The sequence below is a fragment of the Salvelinus namaycush genome, chromosome 31, assembly GCF_016432855.1.
Source record: "Salvelinus namaycush isolate Seneca chromosome 31, SaNama_1.0, whole genome shotgun sequence".
NCBI lineage: Eukaryota > Metazoa > Chordata > Actinopteri > Salmoniformes > Salmonidae > Salvelinus > Salvelinus namaycush.
The window spans coordinates 32,227,994-32,254,170 of record NC_052337.1 but is presented as its reverse complement, the minus strand read 5'-3'; the positions used below and the strand labels follow the sequence as shown (position 1 = coordinate 32,254,170).

General features: G+C 40.6%; 2 protein-coding genes across 3 annotated transcripts in view; both read right to left on the bottom strand.

The window, feature by feature from the left end:
* The window catches only part of LOC120026490 (high affinity copper uptake protein 1-like), a 35,442-nt gene extending 13,397 nt beyond the window's left edge, over positions 1 to 22,045 (bottom strand). Inside the window, exon 1 of one of the 2 annotated variants that reach the window (XM_038971371.1) lies at positions 21,877 to 22,045. The gene's annotated coding sequence lies outside the window, so the exon portion shown is untranslated. Of the gene's footprint in view, positions 1 to 13,415; positions 13,578 to 21,876 lie in introns of those variants that run through there. The other variant, XM_038971372.1, reaches the window with a different exon arrangement.
* Positions 22,046 to 22,805: 760 nt separating this feature from the next.
* LOC120026252 (V-type proton ATPase subunit G 1-like) lies at positions 22,806 to 25,251 on the bottom strand. The gene is made up of 3 exons (XM_038971074.1): positions 25,062 to 25,251; positions 24,174 to 24,274; positions 22,806 to 23,974 (listed from the first exon to the last, which is right to left on the bottom strand). Exons 1-3 carry the CDS (start codon positions 25,141 to 25,143, stop codon positions 23,801 to 23,803), a joined length of 357 nt encoding a protein of 118 aa, XP_038827002.1. The 5' UTR covers positions 25,144 to 25,251; the 3' UTR covers positions 22,806 to 23,800.
* Between the last annotated feature and the right edge of the window lie 926 nt (positions 25,252 to 26,177).

Genomic DNA, 26,177 nt, shown 5'->3' with positions numbered 1-26,177 from the left:
GGTGTGCTCGGTCCTCCTTTTCCTGTAGTCCACAATCATCTCCTTAGTCTTGGTTACGTTGAGGGATAGGTTGTTATTCTGGCACCACCCGGCCAGGTCTCTGACCTCCTCCCTATAGGCTGTCTCGTTGTCGGTCATCAGGCCTACCACTGTTGTGTCGTCTGCAGACTTAATGGTGTTGGAGTCGTGCCTGGCCATGCAGTCGTGGGTGAATAGGGAGTACAGGAGGGGACTGAGCACGCACCCCTGGGGAGCTCCAGTGTTGAGGATCAGCGTGGCAGATGTTGCTACCTACCCTCACCACCTGGGGGCGGCCCGTCAGGAAGTCCAGGATCCAGTTGCAGAGGGAGGTGTTTAGTCCCAGGATCCTTAGCTTATTGATGAGCTTTGAGGGTACTATGGTGTTGAACGCTGAGCTGTAGTCAATGAATAGAATTCTCACATAAGTGTTCCTTTTGTCCAGGTGGGAAAGGGCAGTGTTGAGTGCAATAGAGATTGCATCATCTGTGGATCTGTTAGGGCGGTATGCAAATTGGAGTGGGTCAAGGGTTTCTGGGATAATGGTGTTGATGTGAGCCATTACCAACCTTTCAAAGCACTTCATGGCTACGGACATGAGTGCTACGAGTCTGTAGTCATTTAGGCAGGTTGCCTTTGTGTTCTTGGGCACATGGACTATGGTGGTCTGCTTGAAACATGTTGGTATTACAGACTCAATCAGGGACATGTTTATAATGTCAGTGAAGACACCTGCCAGTTGGTCAGCACATGTCCTGGTAATCCGTCTGGCCCTGCAGCCTTGTGTATGTTGACCTGTTTAACTTCTTATGGCTGCAGTGGCAGTATTGAGTAGCTTGGATGAAAGGTGCACAGTGGTGCCCAGAGTAAACGGCCTGCTCCTCAGTCATAGTTGCTAATATATGCATATTATTATTAGTATTGGATAGAAAACACTGAAGTTTCTAAAACTGTTTGAATTATATATCTGTGAGTATAACAGAACTCATATGGCAGGTAAAAATCCAAACAGGAAGTGGAAATTCTGAGGCTGGTCGATTTTCAACCAAGATCCTATTGAAATCACAGCGAGATATGGATGAGTTTGCACTTCCTACAGCTTCCACTAGATGTTAACAGTCTGTAGAACCTTGTCTGATGCCTCTACTGAAGCGGGGCCGAATGATAGGGGAATTAGTCAGGTCTGCTATGACCTGACCATTCTTTGACCATGCACGTTCACATGAGGGAGCTCTGTTCCATCGCTCATCTGAAGTCAATGTAATTCTCCGGTTGGAACGTTATTCAAGATTTATGTTAAAACATTCTAAAGACTGATTCCATACATCGTTTGACATGTTTCTACTGACTGTTACGGAACTTTTGGACATTGTCAGCTTTTAGTGAACGCGCTTCCTGACGTTGGATTTGTTTACCAAACACGCTACAAAAATAGCTATTTGGACATAAATTATGGACATTACCGAACAGAACGAACATTTCTTGTGGAAGTGGGAGTCCTGGGAGTGCATTCCGACGAAGATCAGCAAAGTGAAGATTTAATGCTTTTTATGAGTTTTGTTGACTGCACAATTTGGCGGGTAACTGTATGGCTTGCTTTTGTGGCTGAACGCTGTTTTCAGATTGAATATTGTGTTTTGCCGTAAAGCTTTTTGAAATCTGCCACACTTGTTCTTAATGCAACCGCTGTATCTTTAATTCTATGTAAAACATGTATCTTTCATCAAAGTTTATGATGAGTATTTATGTTTACAATGGCTCTGCAATTTCTCCGGATATTTTGGAGGCATTTCTGAACATGGCGCCAATGTAAACTGAGGTTTTTGGATATAAATATGAACTTAAAACAAGACATATGTATTGTGTAACATGAAGTCCTATGAGTGTCATCTGATGAAGATCATCAATGGTTAGTGATTCATTTGATCTCTATTTGTGCTTTTTGTGACGCCTCTCTTTGGCTGGAAAAATGGCAGAATTTTTCTGTGAGTTGGTGGTGACCTAACATAATCGTTTGTGGTGCTTTCGCTGAAAAGCCCATTTGAAATCGAACACTTGTGGGATTAACAACAAGATTACCTTTAAAATCATATAAGATACATGTATGTTTGAGGAATTTTAATTATGAGATGTGTTTGAATTTGGCACCCTGCACTTTCACTGGCTGTTGTCATATCATCCCGTTAACGGGATTGCAGCCATAAGAAGTTAAAAGGTTTTACTCACGTCAGCTATGGAGAGGGTGATCACAGTCTTCCGGAACAGCTGATGCTCTCATGCATTGCTCAGTGTTGCTTGCCTCAGTGAGCTTAGAAGTGGTTTCGCTCGCCTGGTAGGCTCGTGTTACTGGGCAGCTTGCGGCTGTGCTTCCCTTTGTAGTCTAATAGTTTGCAAGCCCTGCCACATAAGACGAGCGTCGAAGCCGGTGTAGTATGATTCAATCTTAGCCCTGTATTGACGCTTTGCCTGTTTGACGGTTTGTCGCAGAGCATAGCAGGATTTCTTGTAAGCTTCCGGGTTAGAGTCCCGCACCTTGAAAGTGGCAGCTCTACCCTTTAGCTCAGTGCAAATGTTGCCTGTAATCCATGGCTTCTGGTTGGGGTATGTACGTACAGTCACTGTGGGGACGACGTCCTCAATGCACTCATTGATAAAGCCAGTGACTGATGTGGTGTACTCCTCAATGCCATCGGAAGAATCCCGGAACATGTTCCAGTCTGTGATAGCAAAACAGTCCTATAGTTTAGCATCTGCTTCATCTGACCACCTTTTTCTAGACCAAGTCACTGGTGCTTCCTGCTTTAATTTTCGCTTGTAAGCAGGAATCAGGAGGATAGGAGGAATTGTCGTCGGATTTACCAAATGGAGGGCTAGTTTTGTACGCATCTCTGTGTGTGTAGTACAGGTGATCTAGAATTTTTTTCCCTCTGGTTGTACATTTAACATGTTGATAGAAATTTGGTAGAACTGATTTAAGTTAACCTGCATTAAAGTCTCCGTCCACTAGGAGGACTGCCTCTGGGTGAGTGGTTTCCTGTTTGCTTATTTCCTTATACAGCTGACTGAGTGCGGTCTTAGTGACAGCATCTGTCGGTGGTGGTAAATAAACAGCCACGAAAAGTATAGCTGAAAACTCTCTAGGCAAGTAGTGTGACCTGCAATTTATCACAATATATCCTCTACTTCAGGCGAGCAAAATCTAGAGATTCCTTAGATTTCGTGCACCAGCTGTTTACAAATATGCAGACCGCCCACCCTCGTCTTACCGGAGTGTGCTATTCTATCTTGCCGGTGCAGCATATATCCCGCTAGCTGAATATCCATGTTGTCATTAAGCCACGATTCTGTGAAACATAGGATATTACAGTTTTTGATGTCCCGTTGGTAGGATATTCGTGATCGTACCTTGTCTAATTTATTGCTCAACGATTGCACATTGGCGAGTAGTATTGACGGTAATGGCAGCTTTCCCACTCGCCTTCTCCGGGTCCTGACCAGGCACCTGGCTCTTTGTCCTCTGTACCTTCGTCGCTTCCTCTTGCAAATAACGGGGATGTCGGCCCTGTGGGATGTTTGGAGAATGTCTTGTGCGTCCTCATATTAAAAAAAAACATTTTTGTAATCCGAGGTGTGTGAAAAATTCCTGATATCCAGAAGCTCTTTTTTGCCGTAAGATACGGTTGCAGAAACAGTATGCACAAAATAAGTAACAAATAACGTGAAAACCCCCCCACATAATAACACAATTGGTTGGGCGCCCGTAAACCTGCTGCCATTCCTTCCGCCGCCATTTTGAAGTTTAGAACTGTTTGGCCATAACGACCATCGTTATGTTTGGAGGAAAAAGGGTGAAGCTTGCAAGCCGAAGAACACCATCCCAACCGTGAAGCACGAGGGTGGCAGCATCATGTTGTGGGGGTGATTTGCTGCAGGAGGGACTGGTGCACTTCACAAAATAGATGGCATCATGAGGTAGGAAAAGTATGTGGATATATTGAAGCAACAGCTCAAGACATCAGTCAGGAAGTTAAAGCTTGGTCGCAAATGGGTCTTCCAAATGGACAATGATCCCAAGCATACTTCCAAAGTTGTGGCAAAATGGCTTAAGGACAACAAAGTCAAGGTATTGGAGTGGCCATCACAAAGCCCTGCCCTCAATCCTATAGAACATTTGTGGGCAGAACTGAAAAAGCATGTGTGAGCAAGGAGGCCTACAAACCTGACTCAGTTACATGAGCTCTGTCAGGAGGAATGGGCTAAAATTAACCCAATTTATTGTAGGAAGCTTGTGGAAGGCTACCCGAAACATTTGACCCAAGTTAAACAATTTAAAGGCAATTCTACCAAATACTAATTGAGTGTATGTAAACTTCTGACCCACTGGGAATGTGATGAAAGAAATAAAAGCACCACTATTATTCTGACATTTCACATTCTTAAAATAAAGTGATGATCCTAACTGACCTAAAACAGGGAATTTGTACTTGGATTAAATGTCATGAATTGTGAAACTGAGTTGAAATATATTTGGCTAAGATGTATGTAAACTCCCGACTTCAACTGTATACACACACACAACCAGTCAAAAGTTTGGACACACCTACTCATTCAAGGCTTTTTTTTTATTTTTACTATTTTCTACATTGTAGAATAACAGTGAAGACATCAAAACTATGAAATAACACATATGGAATCATGTAGTAACAAATTCTGTAGAATTTATTTCGTTCTGAATGCGTTTGAGCCAATCAGTTGTTGTAACAAGGTAGGGGTGGTATACAGAAGATACCAAATAGGGCTAAAAGACCAAGTCCATATCAATGGCAAGAACAGCTCAAATAAGCAAATAGAAAATGACAGTCCATCATTACTTTAAGACACGAAGGTCAGTCAATGTTGAAAATGTCAATAACTTTGAAAGTTTCTTCAAGTGCAGTCGCAAAAACCATCAAGTGCTATGATGAAACTGGCTCTCATGAAAACCGCCACAGAAAAGGAAGACCCAGAGTTACCTCTGCTAAAGAGGATAAGTTCATTAGTTACCAGCCTCAAATTGTAGCCCAAATAAATGCTTCAGAGTTCAGTAACAGACACATCAACAGTTCAGGGAAGACTGCAGCAATTTGACCACGAAGGCCTGATTTCACACAAAGAATCCACTACTAAAGGACACCAATAATAAGAAGAGACTTGCATGGGCTAAGAAACACAAGAAATGGACATTAGACCGGTGGAAATATGTCCTTTGGTCCAAATTTGAGATTTAAGTTACAACCGCCGTGTGTTTTTGTGAGACGCAGAATAGGTGAACGGATGATCTCTGCATGTGTGGTTCTCACCGTGAAGCATGGAGGAGGTGGTGTGATGGTGTTTTGCTGGTGACACAATCAGTGATTTACTTACAATTCACACTTAACTTTTCAGCCAGGGGGCAGAATTTTTATGTTTGGAAAAATAACGTTCCCAAGGTAAACAGACTATTTCTCAGGTCCAGATGCTAGAATATGCATATAATTGACAGATTAGGATAGAAAACTCTAAAGTTTGCAAAACTGTCAAAATATTTTGCAGGCGAAAACCTGAGGAAATCCAACCCGGAAGTGCCTTATATTTGGAAAAATCCCTGTTCCGTTGCCTGCCCCTCCATTTAAAGGGGTATCAACCAGATTCATTTTCCAATGGCTTCCTCAGGCTGTAGACATAGTTTCAAGCTTTTATTTTGAAAAATGAGTGAGATTTTTCAAAACGCGTCAGGTGTCCTTTGATGAGTTCCTGCGCGCCAGAGATGTAGCGCGACATTTTCTTTCTCTGTAGTATTGAATAGGTTACCGTCCGGTTGAAATATTATCGATTATGTATGTTAAAACAACCTGAGGATTGGTTATAAAAAACATTTGACATGTTTCTACGAACATTACGGATACTTTTTGGAATTTGTCTGCCTTTCAGGACTGGAACGAGCCTGTGGTTTTCTGAACATAACACGCAAACCAAATGGCGGTTTTTGGTTATAAAACTAAATCTTTATCGAACAAAAATAACATTTATTGTGTAACTGGGAGTCTCGTGAGTGCAAACATCCGAAGATTATCAAAAGGTAAGCGATTCATTTTATTGCTTTTCTGACTTTCGTGACCAAGCTAATTTGAGGCTAGCTGTTCTTACTGTTTTGTCTAGTGATTGATAAACTCAAACGCTTGGATTGCTTTCGCTGTAAAGCATATTTTCCAAATCTGACACGATAGGTGGATTAACAACAAGCTAAACTGTGTTTTGGTATATTTCACGATAAATATTCTTTGTATTTTTTAATTTTATTTTTATTTGGCGCTCTGCAATTCAGCGGTTGTTTACGAAAATGATCCCGCTAAAGGGATCCGTGCGGCAAGAAGTTAACCAGCATGGCTACCACAGCAATACGCCATCCCATCTGGTTTGCACTTAGTGGGACTATCATTGTTTTTTCAACAGGACAAAGACCCAAAACACACCTCCAGGCTGTGTAAGGGCTATTTGACCAAGGAGAGTAATGGAGTGCTGCATCAGATGACCTGGCCTCCCCAATCACCCGACCTCAACCCAATTCATATCGTTGGACCACAGTGAAGAAAAAGCTGTGAAGATGTGCTCAGCATATGTGGGAACTCCTTCAAGACTGTTGGAAAAGCATTCCTCATGAAGCTGGTTGAGAGAATGCCAAGAATGATCAAAATGGTCATCACGGCAAAGGGTGCCTACTTTGAAGAACCTAAAATATATTTTGATTTGTTTAACACTTTTTTGGTTACTACATGATTCCATGTGTATTATTTCATAGTTTATGTTGTCTTCACTATTATTCTACAATTGATATATTTTCCAAGATAATCTTAGCTAGAACACAATTTAAGCTAAACAATTGTTTCTCTTAAAGTCTGAAGAATATATCTCAAAACAGGCACAGAAAATTGTGGTGAATGCCAAAGCTTCTGAAGCCAAGATGACACATCAATATCTGTGAAAACACTGAAAAGGGGCTACTGACAATGAAAAGAGAGAAACCAGTTAAAACCATATAAAATCTTTACAGAGAAAGTTACATTGCCTGTCCCAGTCATCCCCTTATCTGTACAAGACTATAGAACACTCAAACTAAAGACACTCCAAATTTGGTTTGTATTGCTTCATTAACATATCTTCATAACTAAACACTGGGGGGCAGCTATAAGTGGAAAAACAAGCTCTGTGAGCTCTTTCAAAAAGCCATGAAATATGTGACCCGTTCCAGGAAGCTAGGCATATGTCGTACATCACTACTTCACAGGAGAAGCATTTGAAGACATTTTTTTTTTTTTTTTTTTTTAAATCAAAATGCATTCTTTTGTCAGAAATGCCTTCTGGAACATGTGAACTTTCATGTGCCTTAATAACAAACGTGTATGCAGTGGTGGTAAAAGTCACCCAGTAAAATACTACTTGAGTAAAAGTCTAAAAGTATTTGGTTTTAAATATACTTAAGTATCAAAAGTAAAAGTATAAATCATTTCACGTTCCTTATATTAACCAAACGGGACGATTTCCTTGTTTTTAAAATTTACGGATATCCAGGGGCCCACTCAAGACATAATTTACAAACGAAGCATGTGTGTTTAGTGAGTCTGCCAGATAAGGGGCAGTAGGGATGACCAGGGATGTTCTCTTGATGTGTAAATTGGACCATTTTCCTGTCCTGCTAAGCATTCGAAATGTAACGAGTACTTTTAGGTGTCAGGGAAAATGTATGGTGTATAAAGTACATTATTTTCTTTAGGAATGTAATGGAGTAAAAATATTGATAGTGCAGTACTTAAGTAGTACTTTAAAGTATTTTTGCACCACTGCTTGTATGCGATCTGTAAATACGAAAAAAACATTTAAAATTACGAGCCTAGTTGTTTTAGCTACGGAAAAAGCGAGGAACCTTCCCGCTAGCCATGATTGGCTGAGATAATGGATGGGCTGGACATGCCGATATTCGTTCAGATTGGTCTGCCATGTAGCGCGCTTCTGTCTATAAAATTAGCTGCTCAGTATGTGTAGATAATCCTTTCTACCGCTGCTTTTTGAAAAATATCATGAAGAACTGCAAAAGTGTTGCTACTGCTCAACACTGCTGCCCTGAATTTAACAGGCGATATCGACAAAGATCAGCGGGAAAAAGTTGTGATGGACTACTTTCTGGAGGACGATCGTACTATGCTGACACTGAAAATGAATCAGACGATGAGGAAATCTCAGATTTAGGTAAAAACATTTTCATTAAACCAGATATTGTATTGTCTTCTGATGACAGTGATGGGGAAGAAAGGGCGATAAACGTCTCAGAAGAAGTTAACAGAGTTTTGAAATCCGTGGAATGCCCGGTGGAAGCAGAGTAGGATTGCAAATGCGGTGGGAGTCGAAAAGAAAACAGAATGCGGTTGTATAAAACCTGTCTCCGGATTACATCTTCAAACTAAGGGCAACCATGGCATCCATGACAGAGATGGAGAAGCATTCATCAATACGGGTAAGAGTCTAGCTACATTTTTCAGATATTATAAGTTTCTAATTTTAATCAGAAAGTCGTTTTCATTGCAAGTTAAAGCGTACTGTTAGCTGGCTGGCTCGCTAACTAACATTACGTGTATGAGCAGTGTAGAAATATTATTCATAATCTTAGAAATCCATTTGCATTGCTAGTTATAGCCTAATGTTAGTTAACTAGGTAACATTGAACCTAGTTGGTTAGCTTTAGTTACCTGCAGATTAATGCATGGTGAATGGTAGTATGGGTTGGGATTATGGGTATAAACAAGACTCCACTATGCAAGTAGCCATTTCACTGTACCGTTACACCTTCTGTATCCTCTGCATGTGACAAACTTAGATTTTATTTGATGTGTGTTTACCAGAGACGGTAATGTGAACCACGACAAGACCTGCACCAAAGTCAGATTAGGATATAGGCCAAGGACTAGATAGTGTATTTTTACTACTACTTTCACCACTTTTAGTCTTAATCTTTGGTTGTTTAGTATACTACCTTACTCACTCTGTTTAGCACATGGCCTCAGACGTGAATCCGGGTTCGTGGAAAGTGACAAAGAGCTCTTATAAGAAGCCCTGGTCAAAAACAATATTTTTGCTCTTTATTTAGCCATCTTACATATAAAACCTTATTTGTTCATCAAAAATTGTGAATAATTCACCATACGTTAATTAGAAGGGTGTGCTTGAAAGGATGCACATAACTCTGCAATGTTGGGTTGTATTGGAGAGAGTCGGTCTTAAATAATTTCACACAGTCTGTGCCTGTTTAGTTTTCATGCTAGTGAGGGTTGAAAATGCACTCTCACATAGGTACATTGTTACAAAGGGCATCAGTGTCTTAACAGCACGATTTCCCAAGGCCGGATACTCTGAGTGCAGCCCTATCCAGAAATCTGGCAGTGGCTTCTGATAAAATGTTCACAGAACCGCTTGTTGCAATTTCAATAAGGCTCTCTTGTTCAGATATCGGTAAGTGGACTGGAGGCAGGGCATGAAAGGGATAACGAATCCAGTTGTTTGCGTCAGTTTTGTGAAAGTTCCTGCGTAATTGCGCACCCAGCTCACTCAGGTGCTTCGCTATATCACATTTGACATTGTCCGTAAGCGTGACTTCATTTGCACACAAACAAAAATCTTACAATGATGGAAAGACCTGTTTTGTCCTTGTAAATGCAGACAGAGAAGAGATCCAACTTCTTAATCAAAGCCTAATTTTTGTCAAGCAAATTGAATATAGTTGCGGAGAGTCCCTGTAATCCTAGATTCAGATCATTCAGGCGAAAAAACATCACCCAGATAGGCCAGTCGTGTGAGAAACATCACGCAAGCAGTCAGACAAGTGAAAATGATGGTAAGTAAAGACAACTTTAAGCTAGTCTCCCTCAAAAAAAAAAGTGTCAATAATTTGCACCTTGATAACCAACGCACTTCTATACGTTGTAAAAGCGTTACATACCCATATCATTGCATAATGCAGTAAATATACGAGCGTTCAGGGGCCTTGCTTTAACAAAGTTAACCATTTTCACTGTAGTGTCCAAAACATCTTTCAAGCTGTCAGGCATTCCCTTGGCAGCAAGAGCTTCTCAGTGGATGCTGCAGTGTACCCAAGTGGCATAGGGAGCAACTGCTTGCACGCGCGTTACCACTCCACTATGTCTCCCTGTCATGGCTTTTGCGCCATCAGTACAGATACCAACACATCTCGACCACCAAAGTCCATTTGATGTCACAAAGCTGTCCAGTACTTAAATATCCTCTCCTGTTGTCCTGGTTTCCAGTAGTTTGCAGAAGAAGAATCCTTCCTTACTTGACCCCCCATAAACGTAACGGACATATACCAGGAGCTGTGCCAGGCCCGCCACGTCAGCTGTAACGCATAGAATTCACTGGCTTGTATGCAAAGCAGTAGTTGTTTAAAAATCTCTCCTACCATGTCACTGATGCGTCGTGAAACAGTGATGAAGACATTGCCTGTATAGTTTTTTTGGCCTTTTCCCCCAGCATTGTCCCAGCCATATCCGCAGCAGCAGGAAGAATTAAGTCCTCCACAAAAGTATGGTGCTTGCCTGTCCTAGCCACTCGGTAGCTCAACATAAGACGCTTCTAGCCCCTTCTTATTAATGGTATCTGTTGCTTTTATACATGTCTTACTACTCGAAAGTCATCCTAATTCTCACTCAATTTTCAAATTGGCATGTTTAGTTTCTAAATGTCTGCGCAAGAGTCATCAAGTTGTGAGATATGTGCAAAAGTACTAACACACTGTGGCTGAGTAAAGGCACTACTCCCAATATAGGTGAACCCCAAATCAATGTAGTTCTCATCATATTTGTGCCTCTTCGATGGTCCAACGTCCCTGTCCGTTGTTCGGTGCTTTCCTGGGTAATGGGGCAGTAGCTCTTCGGCTGCATCAGATTCACAACTGTCAGTGTCCATGCTAGCAACAAATGTAGAATTACTGATGCTAGCATAGGATGTGCTCGTGGAAGCAGAACAACTTGTGTCATCGACAGGTGCAGTACAGCTGGTAGTAGCAGTACTACCAGTAGAGCTGGTATGTGTCTCTATGGACGCGGGCCATACTTTTTTCTTTTACCATTTATCAATTTTTCGAGCAAAAGGAATGAGCAGCAGCTACGATTGGCTACATAATTTTCACTCGTCTGACCACTTGCATGATGATGAGTTTCTCACACGACTGGCCTATCTGGGTGATTATTTTTTCCTCGCCTGAATGATCTGAACCTAGGATTACAGGGACTCTCCGCAACTATATTCAATGTGCGGGACAAAATTGAGGATATGGTTTAAGAAGATGGAGCTCTTCAGACAGTTAGTGGAATTCCCACGAGAGAGTAACGTTTAATGTGATTGGATGTTTGACATTGTGTTATTTCGCTGAAAACTAGATGGTTAAATTTTATTTATGGCAGTGAAACGAGGCTACTCAGGCGAGAGAAAACATCGCCCTGTTGGAAAATCTAAATAAACTGTTTGAAAATGTAAATCACATGTTTGTTTGGCGTACCCCCGACGGCATTGCGCGTACCCCAGTTGGGGAATAGCCGGTGTAGACAAAGCAGAGCTCTCCAGTAGGTGTACCAAAACATTCACAGGCCATTTTCTCAAAAGTGGTGTTACAAGTTCATCAACTTTCAAAGCAGCATTACTTTCCCCAAATTCTCCAAAGTGCCTAGTGTTATACTTTGGAGAGATGGTGATTGTGAGAGGTGTTTTAACCATGAACCCCTCAACCTACTGTACTGAACCCACTGGTGGAGAACGCTGGCTGGGGTCTATTGTAAATGCTGGTTGAAACCATTTCCTTGGACATCAAGGATGTGCAAAAAGAAGCACAGTATTCGGACTATGAACATTTCTAGGCCAAGACAACAATTGCAGCTTTGCCATCTAGGTATTGATAATGGAATTCCTGGTAGTTAGGATAATTATACTTATGTTTGGATGTGAAAAGTACCTAAATTGAGGAAAGCACATTTTAGGCTACAAACAGAACCACATGGTCCCAAGAACTGTGAAGCCATTTTGGACCAATGTGTGCCAAGGCTATTTCATACACAGTTTGAGTCATCCATGTCTACTAGCCATAGCACCTTGAAAACACCTTCTCTCCCTACATGAGAGTGCGCAATCAATTGAGGTGGAAAAATTTGCTACTTGACTCGCGAGCTCTACCAGGACTATTACTAATTTAAATGGCCAAACAACCAGAGGCCACATCCGTAGAAAGTGGGCATTTATTGAGTTATAAAGGCAGTTTAACAGACATTAACGTTATTAAATTAGAGAAAAACATGTTATACCAAATGTCTGGGACACCCCGAGGCAGAAACCAATGACATCAGGGGACAAGGAAAACAGACATCGAGAATCAAAATGAAAAGAACCATAATCGCATCAATTAACCTGCCAGTCAAGACATCTGTTAACTCATATTTTTCTACTCAGCTCTGCTAGACTCAGTTGTTGCCACAGTGATAAGTTAGCCCTTTGAACATATGGGCCTAATCCTCAACAAAACAAACAGTCAAGACTCAGGTAGACATTATGACCAAGTACACAACGAAATTGACTTTACTACTCCAAAACAGTGTTATAAAGACAGGCTATTCATAACGCTAAGAGGGACACCACCCATTAAGTCCAAACGTAAGTCTTCTTAGGTTTAAAAATAAACATTCCATCAAAGTCAACGTGAACCTTAAATTCTTATCAGTTGCTGAAAAGTCCAAAGCGAAGACCATTGTGCCCTTTAAACGTCTAAAGTCGTGTTACACAGCACTTGCCTCTCAGAGTTCAAAGAACTGTGAATATAATCACACTCCACATGAGGTTATAAAAGCCATTGTGAAATGTTCCTGCGAGTCCTTGGAATCATAAACCTAAGAACTCTGATCTTTAACCAAAGTAAATCCTCAGTAAATTGTTTTGTACCCGAGTGGAAACTGTAGTAGGCTACACAATGCTGGAAGAACGTTACAACAAAGAATGATTTTCATCATTCATGTAGATATGACTCAAATTACAAAAGACTGCTCTGTCAGTCAAAGTACAGTGGGTAATAGTTAATTAGCCTAATCCCTTCATATATTAGCTATACATAAAGCAGGAAACAAATAAAGAGTCCATGCTTTTTCCCAGAACAACCAAAAAGATGCATTGGCGCATGCAAAGAAGTAAAGACAGCTGAAGTACATTGCATACAACAAGGAAATGTACATTATTAAAATGGTAGCCTAAACATTCTTGATTCGATAATTGATATGAAATATTGTTTTATTCCAGTTAAAATCTTTCTTTAAAAATAAATAAAAAAAACTTACCCAAATGTCTCACCACATGCAGAACTTCTGTTACAGCCAAATTACTGACAAGATACTTGTCAATGTGTGCGAGTGTTCATGCAACCCATCAATGTGTACAGGTGTGTTGTCTGATCCTGAGTGTGCTTGCCTGCTCGAGAGAGTGGGAAAGTGAATGCGTCATGCCGAAGTGCACTAATCTGCCTTCTCATTTCCTTTGATCCAGCCAATAACATGGTTCCCCCTCCCCAAAAACGAATGTAGCAACTGCGGATTTCCCCTTTAAAACACATCCAAAACATACATGCTGGACAAAACAGCCAACTGAAGAAATAATGGGATGTCCAGTCACTTATTTGTTTGCTGCTCCAACAATCTTTTATCTTTTCTAAAACCGAAATGGCTGTTTACGCTATCCCTAATGCAGTGAAGAAAAATGAAGCTAGCTTTATGGGACATCTTTGAGTGCGGAACCATTACACCTTTGTTTGTCTAAAACCATCCTTTAACCAGACAAACAGTCAGTGTGGTCAATCCACATCACTTAGACTGTTAATCAAAAAAACTTTCCTGATCAAAATAATTGATCATAAACTGAATGCTGATGCATAGAACACAACTAATATTGCCATTTCTTGTGCTTGGGTCCCTGTACAAGGGAATTGTTAATCAAATTTTATTGGTCACAAACACGTATTTAGCAGATGTTATTGCGGGTGTAGCGAAATGCTTGTTTCTCTATCTCTGACAGTGCAATACTATCTAACAAGTAATGTAGAACAATTTCACAACATGTACCTAATACACACAAATCTAGGTAAAGGAATGGAATTAAGAATATATAAATATATGGACGAACAATGTCAGAGCGGCATAGACTAAGATACAGTAGAATAGTATATACATATGAGATGAGTAATGTAATATATGTAAACATTATTAAAGTGACTAGTTGGGATGCACAATATAATTTAAAAAAAATAAAAGAATCGGTGAACATATCGGAATCAGCCAATATTAGCTAAAAATGCCAACATCGGTATTGGCCCGATGTCTAGTTTAATGCTGATGTTAAAAACTGATTTCAAAGGTACTGTGCATACCTATAGAACGTAGGTACATGACGTAATGACTCCACGTAAAATGTTACGCTACACGTGCAACACAGCATTCCTAACCTAGCCCACAATGTCTGCTGTGTGGATCAAGCAGTCGCGCAATCATTTGAAAGAGTAAGAACATTTCAGCGTGACAACTCAAAGGTAAAATCCATTAAAGCCAAGATAATGGAATTCATTGCCCTTGACAATCAACCGTTCTCTGTCATGGGTGATGTTGGCTTTTCGCCGACTGGTTGAGCACCGGTACACACTACCAAGTGCGCTATTTTTCAGATGTTGCCCTACTGGAGTTAGACAGTAATGGCTTCACGACATACATACTATGGAACACTGTTTGGGTCTTTGCGTGTCAAAAAAGATACAGTAGCACTGTCAAATCCTTGACTTTGGTGATGTCATTTACAAAATAGCCTCCAACACTCTACTCAGCAAATTGGATGCAGTCTAACACAGTGCTATCCGTTTTGTCACCAAAGCCCCATATACTACCCACCATTGCGACCTGTATGCTCTCGTTGGCTGGTCCTCGCTACATATTCGTAGCCAACCCCAGTGGCTCCAGGTCATCTATAAGTCTTTGCTAGGTAAAGCTCTGCCTTCTCAGCTCACTGGTCACCATAGCAACACCCACCCGTAGCACACGAAACATCTCCTTTGGCCACCTTTCCTTCCAGTTCTCTGCTGCCAATGACTGGAACGAATTGCAAAAATCACTGAAGTTGGAGACTTACATCTCCCTCACTAACTTCAAGCATTAGCTGTCAGAGCAGCTTACCGATCGCTACAGCTGTACACAGCCCATCTGTAAATAGCCCATCCAACCAACTACCTCATCCCCATATTTGTTTTTTTCTGCTGTTTTGCACACCAGGATTTCTACTTGCACATGCTCATCTGCACATTATCACTCCAGTGTTAATTGCTAACTTGTAATTACTTCACCACTATGGCCTATTTATTGCCTTACCTCCTTACTTCATTTGCACACACTGTATACAGATATATTGTGTTATTGACTGTACGTTTGTTTATCCCATGTGTAACTCTGTTGTTTTTGTCGCACTGCTTTGCTTTACCTTGGCCAGGTCGCAGTTATAAATGAGAACTTGTTCTCAACTGGCCTACCTTGTTAAATAAAGGTGAAATAGAGCTTTAATTTTTTTTTTTTTTACAAAAAAGGTCTGCAAACAAGCAAACGCCGGCCATGAATGATGCGTTTACAATACCGCTTTGGTAATAAAGCATCATTTGTTCGACCGCAACTTCTGGGGTAGCCAGCTTAAACTTGGTACCTAGCTAGCACCAATACAAACAGCCTGAAAACAATAACCAGGAGAAACTGCATTCATTTTCATTATTCTTAGCAATGATATAGGAATCCTTGTGAGTAAGTATTAGCTTGTTGCCACTGGTTGTTCACCTATTGAAATTGAACTTCATGAAAATAAATAGTTGGCCAGCTAATTAACCCTGTTGCCCAAAGCTAACGTTATAAGCAGCCAGGTAGCTTCATCTGGCTAGTGAGGCTCGACCGCACCGGGTTGTGTGTTGTGAAGCTAGCCCCAATAAGGACTAGGCACAATAATGGAATTTACGGTTTGCCTTCAAAATAAAAGTATGTCATTGACAGTAATGCAAATGAATACAAATAGCAGAATTATGCCATACATTTATTTTGAAGGCTAACCGCAAAGTCCACTATTGTGGCTAATCCTTATTGTGGCTGGATGGGTCCGACCACCATTAATCAAATAACGGTCTTATAAATTAGGGTTATTTCGATGATGACACCTAGCTATATAGTTAGCTAGCTAACTATATAGCTACTGAAACAGATTGTCGTTTTGAATGACTTTTGCTTCCCTCCAGGCCTGGGGGCACACACATTTTCTTAAAACCTCTTAGGGCTAGGGGGCAGTGTTCGGAAATTCGGATGAATGACGTGCCCAAAGTAAACTGCCTGTTACTCAGGCCCAGAAGGATACGCATATAATTGGTAGCATTGGATGGAAAACACTTTGAAGTTTCTAAAACTGTTAAAATAATGTCTGAGTATAACAAAACTGATATGGCAGGCAAAAACCCAAAGAAAATTCATCCGGAATTGTTTGGGGGGAGGTCACAGGCCATTTCAATGCTAGTCTATGGGATATACAAATAAATAGCTCCCAGATTGCATTTTCTATGGCTTCCACTAGATGTCAAAAGTCTTTAGAAAGGGTTTCAGGCTTGTTTTTTGAAAAATGAACGAGTAGTTGTAGTTTTTCCCAAGGTGTCTCTAATTAGAAAAGTAGTCTTGTTGCGCACGTGGATGAGGTACGCGCTCTTCGTTATTTATCTTCCCTATTGAACATACTATTCTCAGTCTTAAATTGTATCGCTTATTTAGATAATTAGAGTACCCAAGGATTAATTAGAAACATAATTTGACTTGTTTGGACGAACTTTACTGGCAACTTTTTGGATTCGTTTGTATGCATGTTGAACGAGTGGATTACTGAATCAAGCGCACCAACTAAAAAACAGACATTTTTGGTATATAAAGGACTTTATCGAACAAAACTACCATTCATTGTGTAGCTGGGACCCTTGGGATTGCAAACAGAGGACGATCTTCAAAGGTAAGTGACTTATTTTAGAGCTATTTTGGACTTTGTGACGCCTGTGCTGGTTTGAAAAAGTATTTTGATGTGGGGCGCTGTCCTCAGATAATCACATGATATGCTTTCGCCGTAAAGCCTTTTTGAAATCTGACAACGCGGTTCGATTAACAAGCAATTAAGCTTTTAAATGATGTAAGACACTTGTATGTTCATGAATGTCTAATATTACAATTTTGTAATTTGAATTTGGCGCGCTCCAGCTTCACCGGATGTTGCCGATTTTGATCCTGATAGCGGGATCCGTGCGCTAAGAGGTTTTAATGGGTACCTGCTTATTAGCAACTGGAATAAGCAATTTCATAAATGTGTCAAGTGCAGTGCCTATTGGCTACGTAGCTTATTGAAGTTTGCGCTCAGCAGACCTGAAATTTGCTCAGTGACAAAACATTGAGGGAATATTGCATGTACAGTGCATTCGGGAAGTATTCAGATCGCTTGAATTTTTCCATATTTTGTTACAGCCTTATTCTAAAATGGATTTTAAAAAATAAAGCTCATCAAGCTACACACAATACCCCCTAGATGACAAACCATAGTCTAATTTTTGCAAATGTATTAAATAGAAAACACAGAAATAACACATTGACATAAGTATTCAGACGCTTTACTCAGTACTTTGTTGAAGCACCTTTGGCAGCGATTACAGCCCCAAGTCCTATCAGGTATGAAGCTACAAGCTTGGCACACCTGTATTTGGAGAGTTTCTTCCATTCTTCTCTGCTGATCGTCTCAAGCTCTGTCAGGTTGGATGGGGAGGGTCACTGCACAGCTATTTTCAGGTCTCTCCAGAGATGTTCGATCGGGTTAAAGTCCGGGCTCTGGCTGGGCCACTCAAGGACATTCAGAGACTTGTCCCGAAGCCACTCCAGCATCGTCTTGGCTGTGTGCTTAGTGTCATTGTCCTGTTGGAAGGTGAACCTTTGCCCCAGTCTGAGGTCCTGAGCGCTCTGGAACAGGTTTTCATCAAGGATCTCTGTACTTTGCTCTGTTAATCTTTCCCTTGATCCTGACTAGTCTAAGTCCCTACCGCTGAAAAACACCCCCACGCTTCACCGTAGGGATGGAGTCAGGTTTCCTCCAGATGTGATGCTTGGCATTCAGGCCGAAGAGTTTAATCTTGGTTTCATCAGACCAGAGAATCTGTTTTCTCATGGTCTGAGAGTCATTAGATGCCTTTTGGCAATCCAAGCGGGCTGCCATGTGCCTTTTACTGAGGAGTGGCTTCTGTCTGGGCGCTCTACCATAAAGGCCTGATTAGTGGAGTGCTGCAGAGATGGTTGTCCTTCTGGAAGGTTCTCCCATCTCCACAGAGGAACTCTGAAGCTCTGTTAGAGTGACCATCGGGTTCGTGGTCACCTCCCTGACTAAAGGCTCAGTTTGGCCAGGCGGCCTGCTCTAGGAAGAGTCTTGGTGGCTCCAAACTTCTTCCATTTAAGAATGATGGAGGCCACTGTGTTCTTGGGGTACTTCAATGCTGCAGACATTTTTTGGTACCCTTCCCCAGATCTGTGCCTCGACACAATCCTGTCTCGGAGCTCTATGGACAATTCCTTCAACCTCATTGCCTGGTTTTTGCTCTGACATGCACTGTCAACTGTGGGACCTTATATAGACAGGTGTGTGCCTTTCCAAATCATGTCCAATCAATTGAATTTACCACAGGTGGACTCCAAATCAAGTAGTTGAAACCACTCAATGATGATCAATGGAAACAGGATGCACCTGAGCTCAATTGAGTCTCATAGCAAAGGGTCTGAATAAATCAAATCAAAGTTTATTTGTCACGTTAGCCGAATACAACAGGTGTAGGTAAACCTTACAGTGAAATGCTTACTTACAGGCTCAACCAATGGTGCAAAAAAGGTATTAGGTGAACAATAGGTAGGTAAAGAAATGAAACAGTAAAAAGACAGGCTATATACAGTAGCGAGGCTATAAAAGTAGCGAGGCTACATACAGACACCGGTTAGTCAGGTTGATTGAGGTAGTATGTAGATATGGTTAAAGTGACTATGCATATATGACGAACAGAGTAGCAGTAGCGTAAAGAGGGGTTGGCGGGACACAATGCAGATAACCCGGTTAGCCAAAGTGTGGGAGCACTGGTTGTTCGGCCCAATTGAGGTCGTATGTACATGAATGTATAGTTAGTGACTATGCATATATGATGAACAGAGAGTAGCAGCAGCGTAAAAAGAGTGGTTGGGGGGGTTTATGTAAATAAGGCATTTCTATCATTTATTTTTAATACATATGCAAACATGTCTAAAAATCTATTTTCACTTTGTCATTATGGGGTACTCTGTGTAGATTGCTGAGGATTATTTTTATTATTCTCACCTCCAGCTTTTAAAAACATGAATTAAAAGTAGGTAAAAAGGTGTCAAGGCCGACTTACACCTTTTATGAAAGGTCAGCTTATAAAACTGGCTCATAACAGTCCCCACCAAAGATGACAGTGATTGAATCAATTATGAAATGTGTAGTAAATAGCGCAGAGTACAAAAGGAACCAAAATTAGCATTGAGACATTTACCAACAAAACATTCTATGAATGCACAAACTAAAACATTGTCATTAGACATGATAATTCAATTATTATGTGTGTACTACGGCTGGGAATTGCCAGGGAGCTCACGATACATGTTGCGAATCTCACAATTTTATATGTATTGCGAATCGATGTTCCAACTTAGTTTGCCTCAGAGGGACAAGAGAGAGCCATGTTTTGATCAGTCACTGAAATAAAAGTGCTGCTAACAAATGGGCTACCTATTTAAAAAGAAGATGTAACAAACTAGTTTTGGTGCAGGTACAGCAAACTAATGCAAAAATAATTGCGATATCATCAAAACAATACGATATATTGTCAAAAATACTGCACTGTATGATATCATCATCAATGACCCCACATAATCAAGTAGACCTAAGCCTAATCCTTTCATGTTTAACAGTACACCACTTACCTCATTTTGCCCAACATGCTGCATAATTGCCAGACTTCAAACACATTCCTAATGAATGCACAAGAGCCACTACTTGAGGCAAATACAGTACAGTAAAGCGTAGCTAGCTAGTTGCAACAGAGGCTAGCTAAAATAATAAAATTGGCAATGTAGGCCTACATTCCACCTTTTAAAGCCTGATGGTGTGGAACAATACAATTCAAACTTGATTTTCTCCATTACATTCTGATCACACTCATCATTCCATCTCTGATTTACATGTGTTTAAGCCTTATTTAAATGTACCTGTCATTTGTGTTAACATTCCACTGCTTTGTGTACACTAAATAGCAGGAATCTCATATAGGACCATTCATGGAACAGAATGGTTTGTGTGTGACCCAAATGGTTTCTGGAAATCTGCAAAGGAGTTTCAGAAACAGATCTGTGTTTTTTTTTGTTTGCAGGATATAAACATTCAGATTTCAATCAATAACCAAGATCAAAACAATCACTAAGAATCCACTTCAAATTCTAAGGGGGTCAGTTAAGCCTGGCGGAGGGAATTTAAGTCATAGTCAAATATACTTGTCCCATGCCGCCTTTATTAACTAGCCTAAGTATAAGTCTGTCCGTAAAGTAAACCTGTTGTTGAGAATGAGAAGCCGTGCCAGGCAAACAAGTTTCAGTCACTTCGGAGTGATGCCAATGAGAAAGAGGGCCAACTACAACAGAGCTAGAGGACAGCTTGGCCCATTGGATACTGTCATTCTGTCCTCCTGATACACAGAGACAATAGGGCACTGTTTCCCTCAGACCCACTCAAACATTCCTCCAATCCACATATCTGAGAGTAAATGAAAACAATTTAAAAGCAGACTTCCCACAATAAAAATCAATGGGTACCAAATATGAGAGATAAGATTGATTACATACATATATTCTGGTTGTCCAGCCTTGACCTTTTTTGCTGTACTTTTGGTTTGCTATAAATAATTACCAATAGGTCATGGCACCTTTGGGCTGTAGGCACATTAAAATGTCCACTTTTCTGTTACAGAGAGGGGATAACTAGTGGGTCGTGTTCAGAGATGGAATTGGTCTTGAAAAGCAACGAAAGAGGAATCCTACTGTAGTGCACGGAGCCTATAGGGGCCACAGGTGGTTACATGTTTCATCATCATCATTAATCAAAAAATTAAAGTAAGTACAATGTACTGTTGCATATTTGTAGTCTGAAGTTCTAGTTGTGAAATAGGGAATACACATTGAAATAGAGTATATTTTAAGTTTGTGCTTGTGCTGAAGATGACAATTTAACAAGCATGACAATTTGATTTAACGGTCTTGATAGCCTAGCTACTTGTTTCGGAATATGTAGAGCATAATGAAAAAGGGCCACATGAAACCTAGAAGTGGAGAGATCAATGAGTCGTTGGCAACAAAGTACTGTAGCGTTTTGTGTACTGCAACTAGCGAATACAAAATCCAAGTGTTTCTCAACCATAACTGACTTCATGAAAATCATACATTCGATAAAATGGGGTGTCAATCACCAGGATAGATATTTCGAACATTTGGTTTAAATTGTGAGATGGCTGAAGTTGCATGACACACCAAAATATTTAGCTAACTATCAAGTTAACTCCAGTACTTGCTAGACTACTAGCTTGCCTCGTAGCTAGCTTGCTACAGAGGTCAAACACAAGCGAGAGAATGATAGAGAGGATAGTCTGGGCATGCACGCGCTTACCTCACAACATATAGTGAACTCGGTTCCAGCGTGATTTTCTTTGGCCTCAATAACTCACAACCGAATGATTAACTATGAGCTTTCAAATGAACGTCCAGATTCCCGTTTACTCTACTGGCAAAACGCCGACAGCACACGTCACACTTAAGTATAACAACCACAGCCAGATGACTTTTGACAAAGCAGGAAAATGTATGACGTAGCACGCATGTTTTCGTATGGTAGCCTATCAGACGACCGTTCAGGGCAGGCATTTCCGCCGTCACTAGTTACCACAGCCACAAAGTCATAAACCCCGCCTATTTCTACAATTTATCTTCTTAAAATATGATTTTAAACCTGACCTTAAATTAAGGCCAAAGTGATATTTTGTTTTCACGATTTTGTGGCTGTGGTAACTAGTAGAAACCCCGCCACATGTCAGCCCGAACGATAACGCGATGTCGACATGTATAACATGTGCATTTGACATTTCATGTTATCATCAAAAAACAACCAAATGTACGTTTTCATTTACAGATATTCTCAATGTGTGTATTTTCGAGGTGAACTCTACCTGTAGCCACATTACATGTTAATGATCTAAAGCATACTGTAAATTACAAATCAATGTTGGGGCTCCCAGTCTAAGTGCTAGAGGCGTCACTACAGACCCTGGTTCGATTCCAGGCTGTATCACAACCAGCCGTGATTGGGAGTCCCATAGGGCAGCGCACAATTGGCCCAGCGTCTTCTGGGTTAGGTTTTGGCTGGGTAGGCTGTCATTGTTAATAAGAATTTGTTCTTAACAGACTTGCCTAGTTAAATAAAAAATGATCAAACTGAGAATAATTTGAAGTACTAAAGCTATTGTTTGAGGAAACAAGCATTCTTTACCTAAATCAATTCTGAGATTACATGTACATATTGGGATGTTGTAGTGTCCTCTGGAGGATAAAAGTGGTACTTTATTGAGCACAAAAGGCATGTAAACTCAGCAGGGGCAACTATATCAAAATTGTAAATGTCAACAATGTATGATGTCTTATTCAGAAGTCACAGACATGGCTGCAGTTGTTCTGCTTTCTTTGGTCTGTTCCAGTGTTCCTGTATTGGGCTGCTGGACAAGTCTGGTCTGGTGGAACCAGCCTTATTGCTGCATTCCCCATTCTATTTCAGTGAACAGAGCAATCAGGCTGGTTCCAACAGTCTAGCTGGACAACATACCACAGGGCACTTGGGGTGAAGAATCTCACAACCTCTAGCATACTCTACATTAGCTGTAGAATTTAGGAAATCAATTAGGAAAACAGGATATGGTCACTTCAGTCATTCAAGAATAAACCACAAGAACACTTAGTTTAATAAAGTCACAATATTTGTGAACAGAAGAATGTCTACTATACAGGATAATATATTCATAGAGATGAAGAATCAAATTGGGACAGCAGGAAAACTTTCAAACAAAACAGCAATCTTTTTTCCCCAGGCCTAACAGTCCATTAAGTGAAATAAGCACTGTATTTTGGTCTCCACAAAGAAAACAAGAACAATATGTCCATATTAATAAACATTGCATAGCAAGACACACACACTAACCTTTATATAAAAACCTTGATACTACAAGCGATGAAGATGGGAAACAGAGACACTGCATAGGACCAAAAGAACCTCTGCCTGCTTTGACTAACCAACAGAGTGAACATGCTTTATATTTGACTGGACAAATGTATACCTATTTGAATCATATACACATCTGTTGATTATATTTATAGAGAAAATAAACTTGTGGGTATAAAATGAAAGTTGTGAGCAGGCAGGCAAAGAGGTTTGTGCCATGCATGGGTGTAGTAGATGTGTCAATGAAGCATGTGTCAACTGATGGCAGTGCAATGAGAGTGTCTCAGTGTTTCCTTAGTTTAATAAGGGGTTGTGATGAGGGGGTTTAACCAGCAAAACGGTAATTGACATGGATCTCTGGCTTGATGTCACACACCATCTTAAGCAGGTTGCCCAGCACCCCTTCCCGGTTCTGCTGGTAGCTGGTCTGGATGCTACCCATCTTGCCCACAGTCTCTTTGTCCACCTCTACAGCAGAGTTACCATGGGATCCAAGAGCCTAATGGAGAAATGGAACACCGATATAGGCCACCTTACAAGACAAACCACTTCAAACATACAGTAAGTATTAAATAAGTTATTATATGGCCAGTGTTAAGGTCTTAACAATTTAGCTACCAACTACAGTGCCTTATGATTAGGAAAACATGACTCATGTTTCCCATTTGCAAATTAAAATTGTCCCCCCAATGTCTCACCGCAGCCTCCTTGGTCTTAAAATCCTTCTCCCTCTGCATACGGTACTGCTCAATCTCGGCCTGGGCTTCCTCCTTGGCCTGCTTCAGCCGACGGTTCTTACCTGATCAAACAGAAGAAAAATCTGCACTTAAGCCTAGTAAGTGAAATAAACATTGATTAAATTCCCTGTTCAAGTTTTCCTAACTACGCAGTTTGTTGTGTGCTTCCTGACAAAATAGGAAGTGAAATACTATTGTTTCATAGGGAAATGAGACTTAGTGAAAGAATTGTGAGGAAAGAAGCCTACTGTCAAGGCATAGATTTTAAGTTTAGGCCTAGTCTGGGGCTAAAAACCATGTTCAGTGGAGAATATCCATTTAAGTGTTTAGTCCAGAGGTAGGCCTAATCGGGGTCTGGGAAACCAACCGTTGGAGTAGACTGAAGGGTAAAGGATACATTTAGATATCAATTTTCCCTTTAAGACAGAGGCAACTTTTTTTTTTTAAACGGTCACTTAACTCGGAATTCCAAGTAAGGAACTCGGGCCTCTTTCTAAAGCTCCGACTTTCCGACCTAAAGATTAATGACGAGTTCACGGTTGTCTTAAACGCCATTAAATCTATACAGGAAGTTTGTCCGAACCTAATAGCGCAGCGGGTCGGATCTGCTGGCTAGGTAGCTAACGTTAGTCATCTTGGATTGAAGGCCTTGCCATCTTCACACTTTGCAGTTAGGAATAAATATATCTGTTGGCTGTCAAATCTGGGTTTTATTATAGTAGCTGTTTATAATTAAAATGTTACTTATGCCTAACTAGTTACCTTCCAGAAAAAAATGTTAGCAAATCAAGCTAACGTTAGCTAGCTTAGTTGATATACGCCGTTGAATGACAGCAGATTTTAACTTACGTTTGCGGGCTTCTGCTACTTTTTCTGCAGCTCTTTTTTCAGCTTGCAAAAGCTGCTGGATACCCTGGGACTGGCTTGCCATTGTTTAGTTCGGAGAGATATAGACGGACAAGAATATGTGATTCCTCCAGCTGCTGGTCTATGTTTGCAGCGAAGGTTGGTGAATTTACTGCAGTCAGCTGACAGCGCGTCACAAATAGAAGGTGTAACACGTTCAGTCGCATGTAGTGCGAGAGGGTGAAACTGGGCCGACATTCGGCACAGTTTCTCATCGATGAAACAACTGATGTCAATACATTTTTATTTCCCCAAAACTAGAATGTCACGAACAGCGCCATAAGTTTTATAGACTTGAAGCTTTGCCAAAGTTGCAAAAAAAAAAAAAGCGATATTAAGACGGCATGGAAGGTTGAATTGAGTTTGTGCACACGCGCACTTCAGAGGAAGCGTCCCCTAACGGAAATATACTATTTTACTCATACTTGAGTAAAAGTAAAGATACCTTAATATAAAATGACTCGAGTGAAAGTAACCCAGTAAAATACTACTTGAGTAAAAGTCTAACAGTATCAGATTTTAAATGTACTTAAGTACAGTGGTGAAAAAAGTACTACATTGTCATACTTGAGTAAAAGTACAAAGTAAAAGTAAATTATATACATCAAATTCCTTATATTTAGCAAACCAGAAGGCAATTTCCTTTTTTTGACAGCTAGGGGCAACTCCAACACTCAGAAATAATTCCCAAAGGAAGCATTTATGTTTAATGAGTCCACCAGATCAGAGGCAGTAGGGATGACAAGTGACGTTCTCTTGATAAGTGTGTGAATTTGACCTTTTTCCTGTACTGCTAATCATTCAAATTGTAACTAGTACTTTTGGGTGTCAGGGAAAATGTATGGAGTAAAAAGTACATCATTTTCTTTGGGAATATAGTGAAGTAAAAATAGTCAAAATATGAATTGTAAAGTACAGATACACCAAAAAACTACTAAAGTAGTACTTAAGTACTTTACACCTCTGGCCGGTTGTGATACAGCCTCGAATTTAACCGAGGTCTGTAGTGACGCCTCCAGCACTGAGATGCAGTGCCTTAGACCGCTGCGCCACTCGGGA